We start from the raw sequence: 17,620 nt of genomic DNA, 5'->3' as shown, positions 1-17,620 counted from the left end.
CAACTGTGGTGGGCGACGCGAGTAATGTCGTGGGCGACACGAGTAATGTCGTGGGCGACACGAGTAATGTCATGGAAACCACCCGAGTAATGTCGTGGACCACACGAGTAATGTGGCAGGCCTCACCAGTCAGTCATGTGGGATAAACGAGGTCTTGCCTCATCACATTGTCCATGTGGCCACCACAAGACCCATGTCACCCCCACCACAAAGACCATTCCCCCGCTACTGTACATATTTCCGGCGTCTACCTTCCCATCTACCACCGTTATACCCGCCCTACGTCATCCATCATTCTGTAACACTCCCTTGACAGAAGGGATAAATAAGGTTTTGTAGCCTCGCAGCCTCATGATATATGGGGAGAGAATTATGGCGGTCGTTTTATCCTTTGAGTGGGAAGCGGAGAGTGGAAAATACTGCTTTCGAGAGAAGCAAATTTTCTTTCTTTTTTCGCAATTTTTCCAGCTCGCGGCCCAATATATTCAAATTGTCCCCGCAGATAATCCCACCACAGGGATGTCAGGTATGCATGATTAGCGCAAACTCCATGTGGCGTGTTACAGACAATGGAAGTTTTTTTTGGGAGAGAAATAGCGAATAATTGCAAATTGTTTGAAAAAACGACGAGAAAAATCAGATAAAATCAGCATTAACTAGATTAACCGTGAGGGAAATTTTTCCAACTCTTTTAGTCAATTTCCGCTCGTCTTGCCGTCATTTTCAATATAAAACGGCATAATTTGAACTAGTTTAAATGTGGATTATTTAGCATATAAGTTCAACAAATAAAAATAAAAATAGAAAAACGGCCAGAAAAATAGATACAAATAACTCAAGCCATAGAACCGTATAATCTGATCACTAAGCTTTCCCTACGTGCGCAACTTCCATCCCTACTCCATTCACTTTTCATTCTGCTCAAAAATGGCTGGTCAAAACTTCCCCGTTCTGTCAGTCTCAAACCTGTCAAATGTGACCAGCCTCGAAATAGAGTTCTTGGTTATAACTTTATTTTATTGCATCTCTAATTTTATCTTGATTGGAACCTTAACCTTATATATCAGATGGCTGGATGGAAGTTTATTTTTTTGGCCATAAACTGGACATATTGGGGCTAATTTGGCGGATATCGGGTGAAATTGAATTTGGAGATCACAATTGTCATCTACGTGTCCAGACGAGCATTTGCATATATTCCAAGTTTGTGTAGAACCGAAAATAAACTTCAACTTTTCGTTTTCACCTCTTCACCCTTGCATAACTGCCCGAAGATATATAACCTCCCTCGAAACCTGCCATAAACCTCATCATCAGTCGATCAAGTGTCCATTTGAAGCCTTCGTTTCCACTCTTTTACATCCGTTGCGGGTCAGTCACTCCTTTTTCCCCCCTCAACCACAAACACACGCTCCTTACACCCCAGTAGCTGGTCTACTATCCAACTGTTTTCTCTCCTTTTTTTCCCGGGCACAAAAACACCACAAAACGATACTACAACGACGCTGAAACGCCACTGAAACCACCTAGTCTCTCGCTTATCATGAAATTCTCAACCATCGCCAACTTTGGAGCTTCGCTCATGTCTCTGGCGACCTCTGTTGCCGCGTTTGATCCCGCTGGCTCCAACAATGTCGTGCTCTATTGGGGCCAGGCCTCGGCCGGCTCTCAGGAGCCTCTGGGCTCGTACTGTGAGTCCAACGCCGCCGACGTTTACGTTGTCTCGTTTCTCAACTCGTTCAACGGTAACGGAGACCTCACTCTAACCATTTCCGGCTGCAACGACAACTTTGCCGGCGGCCTGGCCAACTGCCCGGCCATTGCCGCAGACATCAAAAAGTGCCAGAGTCTGGGCAAAAAGGTGTTCATCTCGCTGGGCGGTGCCGTGGGATCGTACGGCTTCACTTCGGACGCCGGAGGAGCCAACTTTGCTGACACTCTGTGGAACACCTTTGGCGGAGGTACCGCGGCCGAACGACCATTCGGAGACGCCATTGTTGACGGTTACGATCTGGATATCGAAAACCAACAGCAAATGGGCTACGTGGCTCTTGTCAAGCGTCTTCGAGAACACTTTGCCTCCTCCTCCGGCCAGTACTACATCTCTGCCACCCCCCAATGTCCCTACCCCGATGCGTCTGTTGGAGAAGCTCTTGCCGGCGCCGACATCGACTTTGCCTACGTCCAGTTCTACAACAACTACTGTGGAGTCAACAACCCCGGCCAGTTCAACTTTGACACCTGGGACAACTTTGCCAAAACCGTGTCGCCTAACAAGAACATCAAAATCTACCTTGGAGTGCCCGGAGCCGTCTCGGCTGCCTCTACTGGATACATTGATGGAGCCACCCTCAAGTCCTACGTCGACAAGGTCAAGCAATACTCGTCGTTTGGCGGAATCATGATGTGGGATGCTTCTCAGGCCTTCCTTAACAAGGAAGGCGGCGTTTCCTACGCTCAGATTGCCAAGAATGCACTTGGAGGTGCTGGTCCCGTTGTTTCTGTTGCTTCGACCCCAGTTGTTTCTGTTGCTTCTTCTTCTGCCTGGGCTCCTTCTTCTGCCTCTGTCTGGACCCCCGAGTCTTCTTCTGCTCCTGCTCCCGCTCCTTGGGCTCCTTCTTCTGCTCCTGCCCCTGCTCCTTGGGCTCCTTCTTCTGCTCCCGCTCCTGGTGCTCCCGCTCCCGCAGTCTCTTCTCCCGCTCCTTGGGCTCCTTCTTCTGCTCCCGCTCCCGCTCCCGTCTCAACTCACACCCCCGACAACGGTATGTGGAAGCCTGAGAATGGTCCCTCGGTGGTGTCGTCGCTGGCTGCTCCCTCGGGTCCTGTTTTTGCCGCCGAGAGCGGCTCAGTTGAGAGCGGCGTGGAGGCTGATACCACCGTCACCGAGCAGCACACTGTGACTTCTGTTGGCGAGACCGTGACCACTACCGTTCCCACTGCTGTTGAGACTTCTGAGATTTCTTCTGCTGCTGAAGCTGCTGCTGAGACCAGCTCCATTCCCGAGTCATCTCCCTCTTCCTCCAAGGCCAAGCACACCGTCTACCACACCACCATTGAGTCCGTGTACATTGACACCACCGTGGTGAACGTTCCTGGTCCTTCTCCCACTTCCGAGGGTGTTTCCACTTCCGAGGGTGTTGCTGAGGGTGTCGTTCCTTCTTCTGGTGCTTCCCCTTCTTCTGCATCTCCTTCTGGTGCCTCTCCTTCTGTCTCACCTTCTTCTGTCGCGTCTCTGGCTGCTCCCTCCAACCCTGCGTTTGCTGCCGAGTCTGGTGAGATTAAGAACAAGTCTGAGAACGCCGCTTCTGGTACCTCTTCTGTTGCTGGAGCTCCCTCTTCTGCTGCTGGCCCCGCCCTCTCTGCCTCTCCTGCTCCTTCTTCTTCCGCCGAGCTCACTACCACCACCACCTCTTCTGTCTTCACCACCAAGACCCTTACTGGTACCACTGTGAGCGTTTCTGGCGAGGCTGCTGCTGAGGAGACCTCTGAGAGTAGTGCTGAGACCCCTGAGGCCTCTCAAACCTCTGAGTCTGCGCCTGTCTCTTCCGAGACTGCTGTTGAGACCACTCCTATCTCTTCTGAGGCTGCTGCTGCTGTTGAGACTGGTGCTTCCGCTCCTGCCTCTTCCACTCCTGCCTCTTCCACTCCTGCTCCTGCCTCTTCCGCCCCTGTCTCTTCCGCTCCTGCTCCCGCTCCCGCCCCCAGCAAGGTCTCCAAGGTCGCCCCCTCTGACCTCCTATCCCAGGCTACTACCGTTTCGGCCTCCGCCACCGCCGCCACCATCTCTCTGGCTGACTCGGCTCCCCAGAAGACAATTTCTCCCGAGTCCGCCCACCCCCCTTGTGACGGCAAGCAGGGCAACGACCTAGCCAAGTGTCTCAACGGCATCTACGGCAACCAGGAGGTGATTTCCAAGCTCTCGGTCCAGGACAAACAGAAGCCCGTTCCTACTGATGCCGCTGCTAGCGAGGCCGCTGCTCCTACAGGTGGAGCCACTGCTAGCGAGGCCTCTCCTTCCCCTGCTTCTCCTACTGACGCCGGAAAGCCTGCCGAAAAGCCTGCCGAAAAGCCTGCCGACAAGCCTGCCGAAGACCCCGCTGAAAAGCCCGCTACTTCTTCCGCTGCTTCTTCTGCTGCTTCTGCCTCCGCCCCCACCTCTGCTGCTGACAAGCCCTCTTCAGACACCCCCTCTACATCCAAACCTCTGGCTGACTCCGGATGTACCGAGGGCGAGGTGGGATGTTCTCCTGCTGGCGAGTTCATCATGTGCAACTTCAACAAGTGGGTGCACTTTGCCTGTCCCCCCACCACCACCTGTTTCGCCATTGCCTCGGGCAAGAACGCCGTGGTCGGCTGCAACTATATCGACGCCCCCATTCCTCTTATCAAGCGATCTGATCAGTCTCTCATCTCCCACAGACCTCCCCCTACTCTACAGCAGCGACGACAGAACAACGTTGATGTCTTTGCTATGCTCAAGTAGCGGGTTATTATTATTGGTGAGGTATTTATTTAGAGATTTGAGATTCGCACGTGACGAGGGGGTGTTTGATTGTATTTTATGTATTGAATGAATTGTATGATATTGACCATAGCAGTAAGTATCCTGCATCTTTCGACTCGGGCAGCTTCCGCGCATTTGCTCTCTTGGTGCCGCCCTTTCCCTCTCCACTATTCCTTCTACAATCCCTAGGTCCAACAAGGCAGTCAGGTTGTGACTCTTCTAGGGACACAACTCCGATCCTTCTCCGACCTGCTCAACAAGCCCAAGTCTCGGTTTCAGTCGCTCTTCCTGGTCGCTCAATCCTGTCATGTCGCCTAAATACGCCTTATCTCATTCTTGTGGACCTGCCTGTACGGGAAGGGGGCAGTATGTCAGCAAGAAAGTGTCATAACATGTCAGAGATGTTGTCAATTGTGTTTCATATTTGCAAAGAAGCAATTTTGCGGTTTGTGCCCTGATTCTGACAGAGAGATACGACCTTGTCTTTTGTTCTTCCTGTTTTGGTGAAGAAGCCGCCAGCAGTCTCATGAGCAGTATGGATCTGGGAGGAAAGGCGGTAGCGAAGCGGTTTGAGAGGTTTTAGAAGTGCTAGAAGATGCTCCATTTGATCATGTCTGTCTGGAAGCGCTTTATTCATGTCAAAAGATCGGATCAGCCTCACGATATCAACCCTACAAGCTGAGTATCGGTTTCAGTTGAGTATCGGTTTCAGTTGAGAGTCGGTTTCAGTTGAGAGTCGGTTTCAGTTGAGAGTCGGTTTCAGTTGAGAGTCGGTTTCAGTTGAGAGTCGGTTTCAGTTGAGAGTCGGGGTTTCAGTTGAAAATCAGAGTGTCAGCCGTGATTAAAACACCTTTATCAACTCCTGATGTCCTTAGAGACACAGCTCGTCCCCTGGATAGCAAGTCCGCATGTTCTAGCCTCACTGAAGTGAAAGTCATGAGAGCAGCAGATAAAAGAAAAGCTCATAAAGGCGATCATCGATCCCTTCCCTTACAAGCGATATCCCCCTAGCCATCGATATCCCCTCTTGCCCATCAGTACCTCCCCTTAGTCATCGATACCTCCCTTTACTTTTCGTCGGCTCAGAAACAGAATGTATAGCTCCCCTTCAGTACTCGTAAAGATAAATTCTGTTAAGAGATGTTAGAAACCCCCAAGGTTGAAATCATAGCTCATATCGACCATTCAACACCTCCAAACCCCCGAAATCACACGTTATATAACCCGCAGGTAACATTCAGCTTAGGGTCATACTACCTGTCTCAATACATGACCCTTAGAGCACGTTATTCTGGTCAGAACTATGATATAAACATATCAGAGTACTCATAAAGTGCATCTTATTATAACTGTTCTGTTTGCTTCTATGAAATCCCCGAAATGGCAAAAATTAACATTTTTCAGATACCACCATCTCACTATTTTTTAAAATTAAATTCTGGGTTTCTTGGTCTAGTTGGTCATGGCATCTGCTTAACACGCAGAACGTCGGCAGTTCGATCCTGCCAGAAATCACTTTTTTGTTATCCTCACACAATGTGGATATCGCTTTTTTAAACCCTTTACTCTCAATGTGTTTCGACCCCCTTACTATTCCCCAACTGGCTTGTTAAACCCGACTCTCAGGTACAACGAAAAGACACAGAGCCCCGTCAAGGACCCCCTATCGACTTAGTCACGTGACCCCCGTTGTGACCCCCCATTGTCATTCTTCCTTTCACCTTCTTGACATTGATCTCCGCCGATTCTGTCGATTCACGTACCGCGTTCGTCAGGAAAGGGTTGGAAGATGTTTTTCCATGGCTGCAATACTACTTGTATTGGGCAACAAGAAGTTCCTTACTCCACTCCTCCTAAGAAACTCTTCCTAAAATCCTGAGAAGATCCTTCCTGTCCTCTACAACCCACTTGCGCACCATTTGAAAGACTATGCGATTCTTCCATAACATGTCTGGTCTTTCTGAAGAGGCATTTTCGAGCCCTTTTGAGACCTTGTTCCCTTGTAGTGGTAGATCCACAGGAGCCTGGTTGCCTTAGACAATCCCCGTGGTACTCGGAGCTTCGAGTCGATGAGTCTGTGGCCAGATGTACACTGTCTTCAGGTTGCTATCTGCTGCGACAAAGGTCAATGGAAGCCCCGAAATCATCTCTGGAGGGTTTACCGGTGGGTGTGGATTGATGAGGTTGCCAGAGGGGTTGTTGGAATGGTGTTAGTGGGGGCTGAAGGGGTTGACGTGGTTTCGGGGTGTTTGGTGGTGTTGTGGACAGAGACTCACTCTCTTCCATCATTTCTTCTCAATTTTCTCATCAGTTGGTCACAAGCCCGACCAAATGGACGGCTCGAGCCTAGTAAATCACCATTCGCGCCCCTGGCTTACCAGGCTTACCAGTACCAGGCTTACCAGAATGCCAAGAGATTGCCAAGAGATAACATGCACGGGAGATGGGGAGGTCTTGGCTCTTCAAAGGCTCGGTCGGTGTAAATTTCGGTATAAAGTGTGCACTCTTTCCGTCAATGGAGTCCATTCAGATTGCGTCGTGGCATATACAAGACCCTTCTCCGTGGTGACCACTATCTCCACCATAATCACTTCTCCATTCTACCGCATCATGCCATCAAGGCTGGACTTGCCAGCAAACCACAGAGCCACACGTTTTGCCACCTTGTAGACTCATTCGACTTTTGCTCCATTAAACTCTTGAGGATGGCGCTCAGTTGAGGTGCTATATAATGCGAAACAGTATAGCATTACTTACATTTGAGAGGGCATCGACAAGGTAACAGCCAACTACGAGTACCTTACCATACATACCACTCACTCACTCAATCATCTTGATATTCATTGAATCTATAAATACAACGCTCGTTGTGGTGGGGCTACCTAGAAGTGATTTAGTCAACCTCCTCAACGGTGGGACCATCACCGCCAGCTCCGGGAGGTGGTCCTCCGGCTCCAGCACCAGGGAAGCCTCCGGGTCCGCCGGGAGCTCCTCCAGGAGCTCCACCCTCAGCGCCGTAGAACTTCATCAGAATGGGGTTAGCAACACCCTCCAGCTCCTTCTGCTTGTCGGCGTACTCCTCGGTGGTACCGGACTGGGTGGCGTCAAGGAACTCGATGGTCTCATTGATGGCCTTCTCGAGCTTCTCTCGCTCAGGCTCCTCAACCTTCTCCTTGAACTTCTCCTCGGACAGAGTGTTCTTGAGAGAGTAGGCGTAAGACTCGAGGCCGTTCTTGGCGGCGATTCGCTTGGCCTCGGCCTCGTCCTGCTCCTTGTACTTCTCGGCGTCGTTGACCATTCGGTCAATCTCCTCCTTGGAGAGTCGGCCCTTGTCGTTGGTAATAGTGATCTGCTGGGTCTTACCGGTACCCTTCTCCACGGCGGAGACGGACAGAATTCCGTTGGCGTCCAGGTCAAAGGTGACCTCAATCTGAGGAACTCCTCGGGGGGCAGGAGGAATGCCCGACAGCTCAAACTTTCCGAGAATGTTGTTGTCCTTGGTCTGGGCTCGCTCTCCCTCAAACACCTGGATCAGCACACCGGGCTGGTTGTCAGCGTAGGTGGAAAAGGTCTCGGACTTCTTGGTAGGGATGGTGGAGTTTCGAGGAATGAGCTTGGTCATGACTCCTCCGGCAGTCTCGATACCGAGAGACAGGGGAGCAACATCAAGCAGGAGCAGGTCCTGGGTCTTGGAGGAGGTGTCTCCGGTCAGAATGGCGGCCTGGACAGCAGCTCCGTAGGCAACAGCCTCATCGGGGTTGATGGATCGGTTGGGCTCCTTTCCGTTGAAGAAGTCCGACACCAGCTTCTGGATCTTGGGGATTCGGGTGGAACCTCCGACAAGAACAATCTCGTTCACGGAAGCCTTATCGATCTTTGCGTCCTTGAGCACCTTCTCGACGGGCTCAATGGTGCCTCGGAACAGATCCTGACACAGCTCCTCGAATCGAGCTCGGGTGATGGAGGTGTAAAAGTCGATACCCTCGTACAGAGAGTCGATTTCGATGGAGGTCTGGGCAGACGACGACAGGGTTCGCTTGGCTCGCTCACAGGCGGTTCGCAGTCGTCGCAGTGCTCGCTGGTTGGTGGAAATGTCCTTCTTGTGCTTTCGCTTGAACTCCTGGACAAAGTGGTTCACCAGTCGGTTGTCAAAATCCTCACCTCCCAGATGGGTGTCACCGGCGGTGGCCTTGACCTCGAAGATACCATCCTCGATGGACAGCAGGGAGACATCAAAAGTTCCTCCTCCAAGATCGAAGATGAGAACGTTCTGCTCGCCCTGGCCCTTCTTGTCCAGACCGTAGGCAATGGCGGCGGCGGTGGGCTCGTTAATGATTCGCAGCACATTGATGCCGGCAATGAGACCGGCGTCCTTGGTGGCCTGTCGCTGGGAGTCGTTGAAGTAGGCAGGGACGGTAATGACAGCGTCGTTGACCTTGCCTCCGAGGTAGGCCTCGGCAATCTCCTTCATCTTAACGAGGATCATGGAGGAGATTTCCTCGGGAGTGAAGGTCTTCTGCTCTCCCTTGAACTCGACCTGGATGACGGGCTTGCCGCCCTTGTCGACAATCTTGAAGGGGAAGTGCTTGGCGTCGTTCTGGACCTCGGGGTCGGAGAACTTTCGGCCAATCAGTCGCTTGGCGTCGAAGACGGTGTTGGCCGGGTTCATGGCGGCCTGGTTCTTTGCAGCATCTCCAATCAGTCGCTCCGTGTCGGTGAAGGCGACGAAAGAAGGGGTGGTTCGGTTACCCTGGTCGTTGGCAATGATTTCGACCCGGTCGTTGGCAAAGTGGGCCACACACGAGTATGTGGTTCCAAGATCGATTCCGACGGCTTTAGACATGTTGATTTTGGTGGTTGTATGGAGAAGAAGAAAGTCCAGGACCAGCTCAGATATATATATAGCGAGACAGAGACATGGGGCAATAGCGATAGACTATACGCCTCAGCTCTGGAACACGCCGGAATCAAGAGGTAATTGACAATTGAGTTGAGGCGGGATTTGGACTCCCGCGACTGACATGGGCCCCACGAGGCGCAATTGTGGGCCAAATGAGACGGCGAAAGCGCGACTCCGTTTGTTGGTGTGAGTATTTTGCCATTGTCCAACCTCCGCGGTGGTGGGGACTCTCCATTGGCCTCAATCGAGATTCTCCCGGACCCCGTTCGGCTCGCTTGCTGCTTTGTCAACTCTGAACCAGAAAGCAAACGAGCGAAACCAAGAGAGTCGTGCGAGCCAATTGAGTCGCTTTTCGGGAGCCGGAAAGACGACGGGGCCGCAATTGGGGGGGGGGAGGGGGGCTCCCAGTCACGTGACACCCTTTTCCCCGTCCCAAACTGCTCCCAGACGCCCCCTCCAACAGTCCTGCTATAAAACGAGGCACCATGACAAAGTTCGATGAGATAAACCCTGTTGGCGCCTGCCTTAGCATGTCTCAAGGCAGATGGAAGGTTATGGAATTTGTGGGGCGCGACGGGGCTAGCTACCAGTGGTGTGTGGGGCCAAGCGGTTGTTTGTGTTTCGGTCGAGGGACTCTTTCTGTGTCCCACCGTCCGTGTCCCACCGCGCCGTGCCTGTATTGTGCAGTACCGCTATTACGAAATGATGGTTCGTATACGTGCCTGGATCATGTACATCACCCCATGTTACGATGCTACAGTACGCAGTGGAAGTAGGCTGGAGAAGAGTGGTGAGGTGAGGGTCAGAGGTGATGGTCAGAGATGGGTGGAGGGTAGAGGGTGGTGTGGTACTGCAATTACTGGACTTGTCAGCGCCTTACAGTGGGCAGTCCTCTCGTGGCTTTTCTGCCGGAGCTAGACTTGCTCAATGACGTCAATAAGCCCGCGGTGACATGATGATGACAAGTCCGTGGAGGATCGAGGGAGAGTACGAGGGAGAGTACGAGGGAGAGTACGAGTACCGTACGAGACACGAGTACCGTACGAGGGAGAGCACGAGACATGAGTACCGTACGAGGGAGAGCACGAGACACGAGTACCGTACGAGACACGAGTACTGTACGAGAGATGTGAATGAGTGTAAGTGCGAGTACGCTCCAGTGAGACTACACAGACTACAGTAGAATCGCTTCGCACTCGTCTCCGGTCTTAACCCATACCTAGGAGTTCACTTCTGTGGCCCCATTCTACCGGTACAGCATCTTGAGACGGCCGATCCAAACCTGGTGACTGCTTTCGGAGATATGACAGTAGATCATGGACTTGCATCAGAAGAGCCATCACTTGGTAAAGTCAACCGACCTCCAACTCTTAGAACATAGGACCAAAGGATGCGGCAGAAACAGCTGACAACGACAAAAGCCGGGTCACGTGACCGCAAATCATGAGGCAATTGTCAACTTCAGGGTTGAAAATTACTTTTTTTTTTCTTTTTTCCTGTTTTTCCTGTTTTTTCCCTTTTCGGAAGAAAGGAGTCGACTTTTGAACACCACTGTGTTTTGAAAACGAAACAGGTATATAACATGACATTGATTGTGGTTACATGATTCTTTTGTATGTTTCAACTCCAGTATTCCTCTCACCAGTCTGATTCACTATCATGTTCCCACCTTCAGTTGATCTCATGGTCACTTGAACTTATCTTCACCTCCACTGTCGGTAGAGGTAACGACTTTTGTATAAAATGAAATTTTATATACCAAAATAACTTGGCGACTTACATACCACTTGCTGGAGGCGCTCCGACTCTTCTCTCTATTAGAGAGACTCATCAGAGGCACTCTGTATCCTAGTGGGGGAACGACTGAGCACGCCATCAGGTTGACAAATTCTGCTGAGTGAATTTGTCCCTCAACATGGAACGGAGTGGTTCGTCGCCATGTCAAGGTGTTGCATTCACGACTCTCATTATCGTGGATATTCTCGGAGAGAAACATTCAACATTCAGCACTTGTATCTAATCAGCCTCTTGGAACGAGACATTCAGGCCGTCCATGATTGGGCCCAAGGTCATGATGGACATTACCGGCGAAAATGGCTCGTGACCCAACATGTGCTGAATCAAGATGTCCAAGCAACAGACCAGGCGACTCACGACTGCGGGCAGCGATACCACGCCCACTCCTACTTCAGCAGGACCTCGCCGAAAGAAATTGCATCTACGGAGGCGTCATGACTTGCAAGTCTGGTGCAAATCACATTGATTGTGTGAAGAGACATGGCAGCAACCAGCTGAACGATCCTGTGGGGAGAAGACGTATTTCAGCACAATTAGAGTGTGTAAAATACTGTACAGTCATCTTTCGATGACATGAATGGAAGAGACTACGGCTCACAATGTGCGATATTGTGCGTAAATTGGTGATTTTTGCGTCCCCATCACTTCTGTATCCAGTTGGTCAGGTTCATTTTGAGTTGCAACTACCAGGAGGAACGCTGTTCACCACTCAACATCTCATGGCCTCTTGTTAACGTCTTGTTAGCGTCTCCTTGTCTTCTGTTCTTCCCAGTCTTGTGTCTGTACGCCTACAGGTCCTAGTCGGTGTGGGTGCCATATTTCTGGCCTACGCGGTCTACTCATTGGGTGCTGTGCTGGGTACATCGCCATCATAGAAGAACACCTGTGCCTGCGCCTGTGCCCTGTGACCGCTGTGAACGTGGAAGACTTGTCACTCTTCTCCGTCGATATCTCTACCACAAGCCCAGATCCCTCCGCTCCAGCTGTCACACATGGACGCTTGTGCACACGCAAGCTCCCAGAGTGGACCTCTTCTTGCTGCTGACTTGTACCGGTCTATTGCTACTGCGAGACTCCGCAGAGTCCGTCAACTACAGCCACAACCAGGCTTGTATTCGGGCAGTCCGGTTGCTGTTGGCGAGTACTTGTGTCTGTGGAGTCTGAGGATGCTGCTTATCACTTAAGAGGGCTACTAGAGAGAAGTTCCTACACATCCGGTTGAGCTGACATTGAAGCGACTGGCCACACAACTGATTGCCTAGAGGCTTCGATCGGGGGTCTGGGCAGATTGTGGGCGGGAGATGAGCACGTCCTCAAACTGGTGGGCAAACCAGGCTCCGAAGTGGCAGCACTTTCCCAGAAAGTCGACACAAACAGAATCAACCACTCATGCTCGACAATGTTGTCGAACTGGAACTGGTATCCGTAGCTCAGACCTACAAGTACGAACTCCCCAGCCTTCCTCCGGAGCCATTGCGGAGAATGGAAACACGACGAGTGGGATTCGAAGAGGCCGTGAGGATATGAAAACAGTGCAACGTAACCGGAAACAAGCCTCCAAGACTGCTGCAGCGACGCCATCTTCCGAGCCACTGACATGAACTCGGGGAATGTTAGTCGGAGTATTCCCTTGCAGACATGAAAATCAATTGCGTATTACATCTTTGTTATATACAGAGTGGAACGCTCTATGACCACATGATCTGCAGCCATGACCTACACCCACTTGAGCCTTGTGTGAACCTCACCTCACTAGGCGTCAAGGTATCCCTCCAGAATTTGCTGCACAACATCCTTCGAAAAGGGAATGTACAGCTTTTTCATGCCCATCTTGTCGTCAAATGCAACCACCATCTTATGGTCCATAAACTCCTTGAGTTTCTCCTGGAAATCCTTCTTGTTAGAAACCGTCAACTCGTTAAGACACTCCGTCAACACCTTGTCATAATCCACAGAAATGGACGTACTTCCTGTCAGAGCACCCACCTCGGCCTCAGGCAGCTTTCTCTTGTCAGCCACATTGTGAAACTCCTCCAGCTGACAGTAAATGAGGTTCTTGTAGAGACTTCGATGGTTCGGAGTGACCGACTCAAGTACATACTTGACACCCTTGGCACCCTGGGCCTCAGCCTTCTTACCAAGCAAAAGCGGATCGTCAAACGACGTTTCAACCGTGTAGGGAGCAAACGTGGTCACATCATGCCACACAAAATTGTACGAGGCCAGCTTGGCAGAGTCCCACATCAAAGGAGCCATAATATGATCGACAGATGCAACAAACCAGATTTGAGAAATACTCATGAGCTGAGACAGATGAGTAGACGCCTTGTCGATCCGCAACGACTCGCCATCAACATTGTGACACAAGACCACCAACGACGGCTTTGAACCAGCTTCAATATCTCGCATAGTGTCAACCACCAGTTTCACCAAGAGATCCACATCCTTGGGCAGTTTGTTTCGTACCACAAAGCCCTTTTTCGCAAAGATGTCCTCATGATTCTCGTAGAGAACGTCCACCACGCTGTTGAGCACCGACTTGAACTGGACAGACGCATTGTATCCGTTGATGACAAGAATGGGGATTTCCGAGTCCACTTTTTCGCACACAAAGTCAGTCAGTAACTCCCTCTTGCTTCCCAGACCATAAAACAGCAACGAAAACCCTTCCGAAAGCTCGAAAATCCATTGCGAGAACATTCCGCGGTAAGCATGCCGCAGCATCTTCTTCTGGTCGGCATGAAACAGCTCATTGGCCTGGTTTGTGTACTTAAAGAAGACGGAGTGGTCGATGGCAGGCGCCTTGGCCATGGTGTTGGCGTTACCTCGTCCTCGGGTCTTGTGTTGGTCAAAGTATCCCTCTGAAGAGTCCAGGAACAGAACGCGGTCTTCAGCCGCAATCAGGGCACCCACGTTGGCCAGCGACCGTTCGTCGGTGTGGAAGTCGTTGGACGAGTCGAGAATCGGAGCCCGGCTCTCTCCAATGATCCGTTCAGCCAGCTCAATTTCATCTTCGTCTTCGCTCACCAGTCCCAGAGACTGATCCAGTAGTGTTCTGTTGGCCTTTTTTCGCGCCGATTTGTCGTGGAGCGACCGTTTCACCGGTGACGGCGTTCCCGGTGCCTTTCGAGGCGACGCCGTCCTTCTCGGCGTCTGTTTTCTCGGACTCGTGGTCTTTCTTCTCTTGGGTGTGCTCACCTCGTCTTCAACCTCAAAGTCCTCATCGCTGACGTCACTGGTGTCCAGTCCGGAATACGAAACTGGTGCTTTTCTTCTGCTCATGTGATGAATGGTACAACTAGTCGGTGCGGGCGCCGTCTGGGGTTTGTCGCCTCTGCGGTATGTATGTCGTCCAGTGGTGATGCTCTAACGGTCAGATTAAAAAGGAACCGATAAACAATCTCTTGGTGAACTCGAACCCCGGTGCTGGATAAGTGTCGCCGTCTCGTCGCTCTAGTGCGCCGTATTGTATTGTAATGGTGGTGACAATCACTGATCAAAACTCAGAGGTGCATGAGAAACGCCCACCACCATTTTTATATTTTGAATTTCAGACTTTTTTATTTGGTTTTTCACACCAGCACAGACGACACAAACACAGGATGCTAACGTTTTGTCCCACTTGTACAAACATGTTGACGGTGAGTAGGACGGGGGGATATTGAGGGCGGTTGCTGAGTCAGGATTGGGCCAGGAACGACCAGATCATAGGTCGCGTGGATGAAGGCGAGATGAGACGAGACGAGAAGCGAAAGGCGAAAGGCGAAAGGCGAGGGGCGAGAGGCGAGAGAGGGTGAGGTGTCAGAAATCATTTGAAACTTCTTTATCACTAGTTATGTGCAATTCTACTCTTCTCTTACGGTTTTTTGCAGATCAATGAAGTGGCTAGTCATCGACCACACCCGAGAGAAGAGGTTGCCGAGTTCGATCTAGGTTGAGATTTGTCTAAAAGTATTTGTGTGCGCATCTACCGTCCGCTTTTCTCCTTCACCGCATCTACCATGTCCCCATCTCGTGACTGATCTCGTTGCTGATCCCGTTACACACTCCACTTAAGCATGCTGAATCACCATTGACACTCCATATACTAACTCAGCTGTCGACCAGCGGAAACGGCATGCGGTTCGAGTGCCGGACATGTCCCTACGAGTACTACTTGCAGGACGGCACCATCGTGTATGACCGAAAGGTCCTGGAAAAGAAGAAGGTGGACAGTGTTCTCGGTGGAGAGAACGCCTGGGAGAACGTCGACAAGGACCCTGGCTCGCAGTGTCCCAAGTGTTCCAACATGGGTGCTTACTTCTACATGTTGCAGATTCGGTCTGCGGATGAGCCCATGACCAAGTTTTGCAGATGTACGGCCTGTTTCCACCAGTGGAGAGAAAACTAGTGAGCTTAGACGTGCCAAACACGTTATGGGAAGGATAGAATGCATGTAATATATTTATGATTGATTGTCTGAGTGTAGAGAGTGACTGAAGACCTGGAACCGATCGATGGAGGTGTCAACAGAAGGGAAAGCCCAGCCTGCGATTATAAACAAACTCCGGGCTCGGTAACAAACACTTCACTTCTTGTCCTGTGTCCCTGAGAGTCTCCAAGTCTTCAGCAGAGGAGAAGTCGTTTGAGATTCATTCGTTAACAGAGGTTCACTCGGATGTTACTGGCCGTACTGTACATACTGTAGGGATGTTGCCAGATCTACCCAAGTTCAGTATCGTATCGGGAGAGCTAAACGCTCATTTTGCCCAAGTGGTTCGCTCCAGTGGTTCGCTCCATCATCATTTCTCTGTCAAATGACTTGGAGTCATTTCAGAACGCCTTGCTCACGCTCTGGTCAAGCCCCCAGAATACCCATGCCCAGTTTGCCGTCCAAAACCTCAAGAAAGCTGGCTTCTTCACAGTAACAAACAGGGAACATTAGCTGTGCCTCCATATCAATCACATATTCGTGGTCGCTGATCGGTACTGCGTAAACCAGGTTTTAACAGAGCTTCACACATCTTGGTAGGTGTAGAGCAAAACAACGGTTGCTCCAGGGGTCCTTCGATATCCATGTCATTCGAAGCCAAGTAACCAAGTCACGGTAACAGTCAAGCCCTGCGAAAGAGTCCGATGAACAGAAACAGATTGTGGAAGTTCTACGCCCCAGGGACAGTTCACACGACTGTCAGTCTGTTGACTTAAGTGGGCCAACCCGTGCATCGCAATCTCGAATCATTGCCAATAGTGTCGGAAGAAGTCATACCTAAATGCCTAGTCACCAAGTTCGTCGGAGACCCACTCAATATAGCTCACTATTGTTGTCATGGTGTCGGATAAAGCCCTGGACCCGGGAGAAGATAACCTGGAGTGCATCGCCAAGTGCCGCGCGGTCCTCGGACCTTGATCACCGTTTGTTTGAGAAGATGGAACACATGGATCAACACGTTGCCAGGTCTCAAGAAGGCCAAACCGTACCATGGATGACGGTGGTCTTGGTAAATTTCGAACCTGTCATGTTTTTTATCTTCTCCCGAAAAAAGGACAGTCAAGAGTAGCCATAATCAAGTCGTCATTGTCATTCACTCCCGCCTTGTATAGACCATTGTATAGATGCCCTCGGCGTGAATGCAACGGTTCGCTCGGCTCAAGCCATCAACGAGCGCAACCCCCGCAAGGCCTGTCAGGTGCAATCTGTACCAGTGGTTCTCTCCATCTTCATCCAGCCGGATCTTTCTGGGTCTGTTTATGGCGATAGTTGACTATCAGACGGGCCCCGGTCTGTGCAAAAGCCCGCGCATTGGACCCTGCAGCTCCGAGTAGGTCAAAACAATAGACAGCAACAGGGTCGGCTGCCAAACATCTCCAGTATGTATGGTTCCACAAGACCGCTATCGCAGGTCCGCCACAGCTCCTGAGAACCTAAAGACTGAGGGAGTGCCTGCGCTTGAAATGGAGGCAGCTCGTGTGAGGCTTGAAATCCAACCCACACTTACCACGAGTCCCATTGATTGTAGTTGGCGGTGCAGTTGATGAGTGGTGATGGCACTGATGGTCACAGATGGCACTGGTAGTTCATCTGGTTCATCACAAAAGATTTCCATTGACTTGGCATTATCTTGGACTTATCGGTTCACTGGCTTATCCGTGATGCTGCGACTGACCATGTTTGTCACCTGGGATCTGACTTCTAGGTCTCGCTACCGGCTCGGTTTCAGCACGGATTCCAGCTCAAATTCGGCATGGGCTTCCTCAAGCGCCATACTGTCGCCAAAACCTAGACATTTGCAAATCTTCCAAGGAATCTCCGAAGACAGCATTGGAGAGGTGGAAGAGGAGGTGCGTGAGTCGTATTGATGGAGGGAGTGACGCGAAACTGACTTAATGACCTGTGTAAATGACGCGCTAGACACCACCCCAGTTAGATCCTACACACA

At 51.0% G+C, this 17,620-nt stretch overlaps 7 protein-coding genes and 1 non-coding gene across 8 annotated transcripts; 4 read left to right on the top strand and 4 right to left on the bottom strand.

Annotated features, from left to right (window-relative positions):
* Positions 1-1,075: 1,075 nt before the first annotated feature.
* YALI1_D28354g (uncharacterized protein) lies at positions 1,076-1,509 on the top strand (the record flags this gene model as incomplete). Its single annotated transcript, XM_068282814.1, has 2 exons — positions 1,076-1,136; positions 1,181-1,509. 2 exons carry the CDS (start codon positions 1,076-1,078, stop codon positions 1,507-1,509), a joined length of 390 nt encoding a protein of 129 aa, XP_068138915.1.
* Positions 1,510-1,543: 34 nt separating this feature from the next.
* On the top strand, positions 1,544-4,483 carry YALI1_D28351g (uncharacterized protein; the record flags this gene model as incomplete). Its single annotated transcript, XM_503149.3, has 1 exon — positions 1,544-4,483. The coding sequence occupies one exon, from the start codon at positions 1,544-1,546 to the stop codon at positions 4,481-4,483; it is 2,940 nt and encodes a 979-aa protein (XP_503149.3).
* A 1,462-nt stretch (positions 4,484-5,945) lies between these two features.
* YALI1_D28307r lies at positions 5,946-6,019 on the top strand. Its single transcript has one exon. It is a non-coding gene; the product is annotated as a tRNA-Val (tRNA).
* Positions 6,020-7,397: 1,378 nt separating this feature from the next.
* On the bottom strand, positions 7,398-9,347 carry YALI1_D28273g (uncharacterized protein; the record flags this gene model as incomplete). The annotated part of the gene is made up of 1 exon (XM_503148.3): positions 7,398-9,347. The coding sequence occupies one exon, from the start codon at positions 9,345-9,347 to the stop codon at positions 7,398-7,400; it is 1,950 nt and encodes a 649-aa protein (XP_503148.1).
* Positions 9,348-10,337: 990 nt separating this feature from the next.
* Positions 10,338-10,744, bottom strand: YALI1_D28259g (uncharacterized protein; the record flags this gene model as incomplete). The annotated part of the gene is made up of 2 exons (XM_068282813.1): positions 10,338-10,623; positions 10,674-10,744. 2 exons carry the CDS (start codon positions 10,742-10,744, stop codon positions 10,338-10,340), a joined length of 357 nt encoding a protein of 118 aa, XP_068138914.1.
* Positions 10,745-11,942: 1,198 nt separating this feature from the next.
* Positions 11,943-12,415, bottom strand: YALI1_D28242g (uncharacterized protein; the record flags this gene model as incomplete). The annotated part of the gene is made up of 2 exons (XM_068282812.1): positions 11,943-12,246; positions 12,294-12,415. The coding sequence occupies 2 exons, from the start codon at positions 12,413-12,415 to the stop codon at positions 11,943-11,945; spliced, it is 426 nt and encodes a 141-aa protein (XP_068138913.1).
* Positions 12,416-12,953: 538 nt separating this feature from the next.
* Positions 12,954-14,483, bottom strand: YALI1_D28221g (uncharacterized protein; the record flags this gene model as incomplete). Its single annotated transcript, XM_503147.3, has 1 exon — positions 12,954-14,483. One exon carries the CDS (start codon positions 14,481-14,483, stop codon positions 12,954-12,956), a length of 1,530 nt encoding a protein of 509 aa, XP_503147.3.
* Positions 14,484-14,803: 320 nt separating this feature from the next.
* On the top strand, positions 14,804-15,591 carry YALI1_D28213g (uncharacterized protein; the record flags this gene model as incomplete). The annotated part of the gene is made up of 2 exons (XM_068282811.1): positions 14,804-14,842; positions 15,298-15,591. 2 exons carry the CDS (start codon positions 14,804-14,806, stop codon positions 15,589-15,591), a joined length of 333 nt encoding a protein of 110 aa, XP_068138912.1.
* Positions 15,592-17,620: the final 2,029 nt, after the last annotated feature.

Source organism: Yarrowia lipolytica, chromosome 1D, assembly GCF_001761485.1.
Source record: "Yarrowia lipolytica chromosome 1D, complete sequence".
NCBI lineage: Eukaryota > Fungi > Ascomycota > Dipodascomycetes > Dipodascales > Yarrowia > Yarrowia lipolytica.
This window is presented reverse-complemented; position numbering and strand designations above follow the sequence as displayed.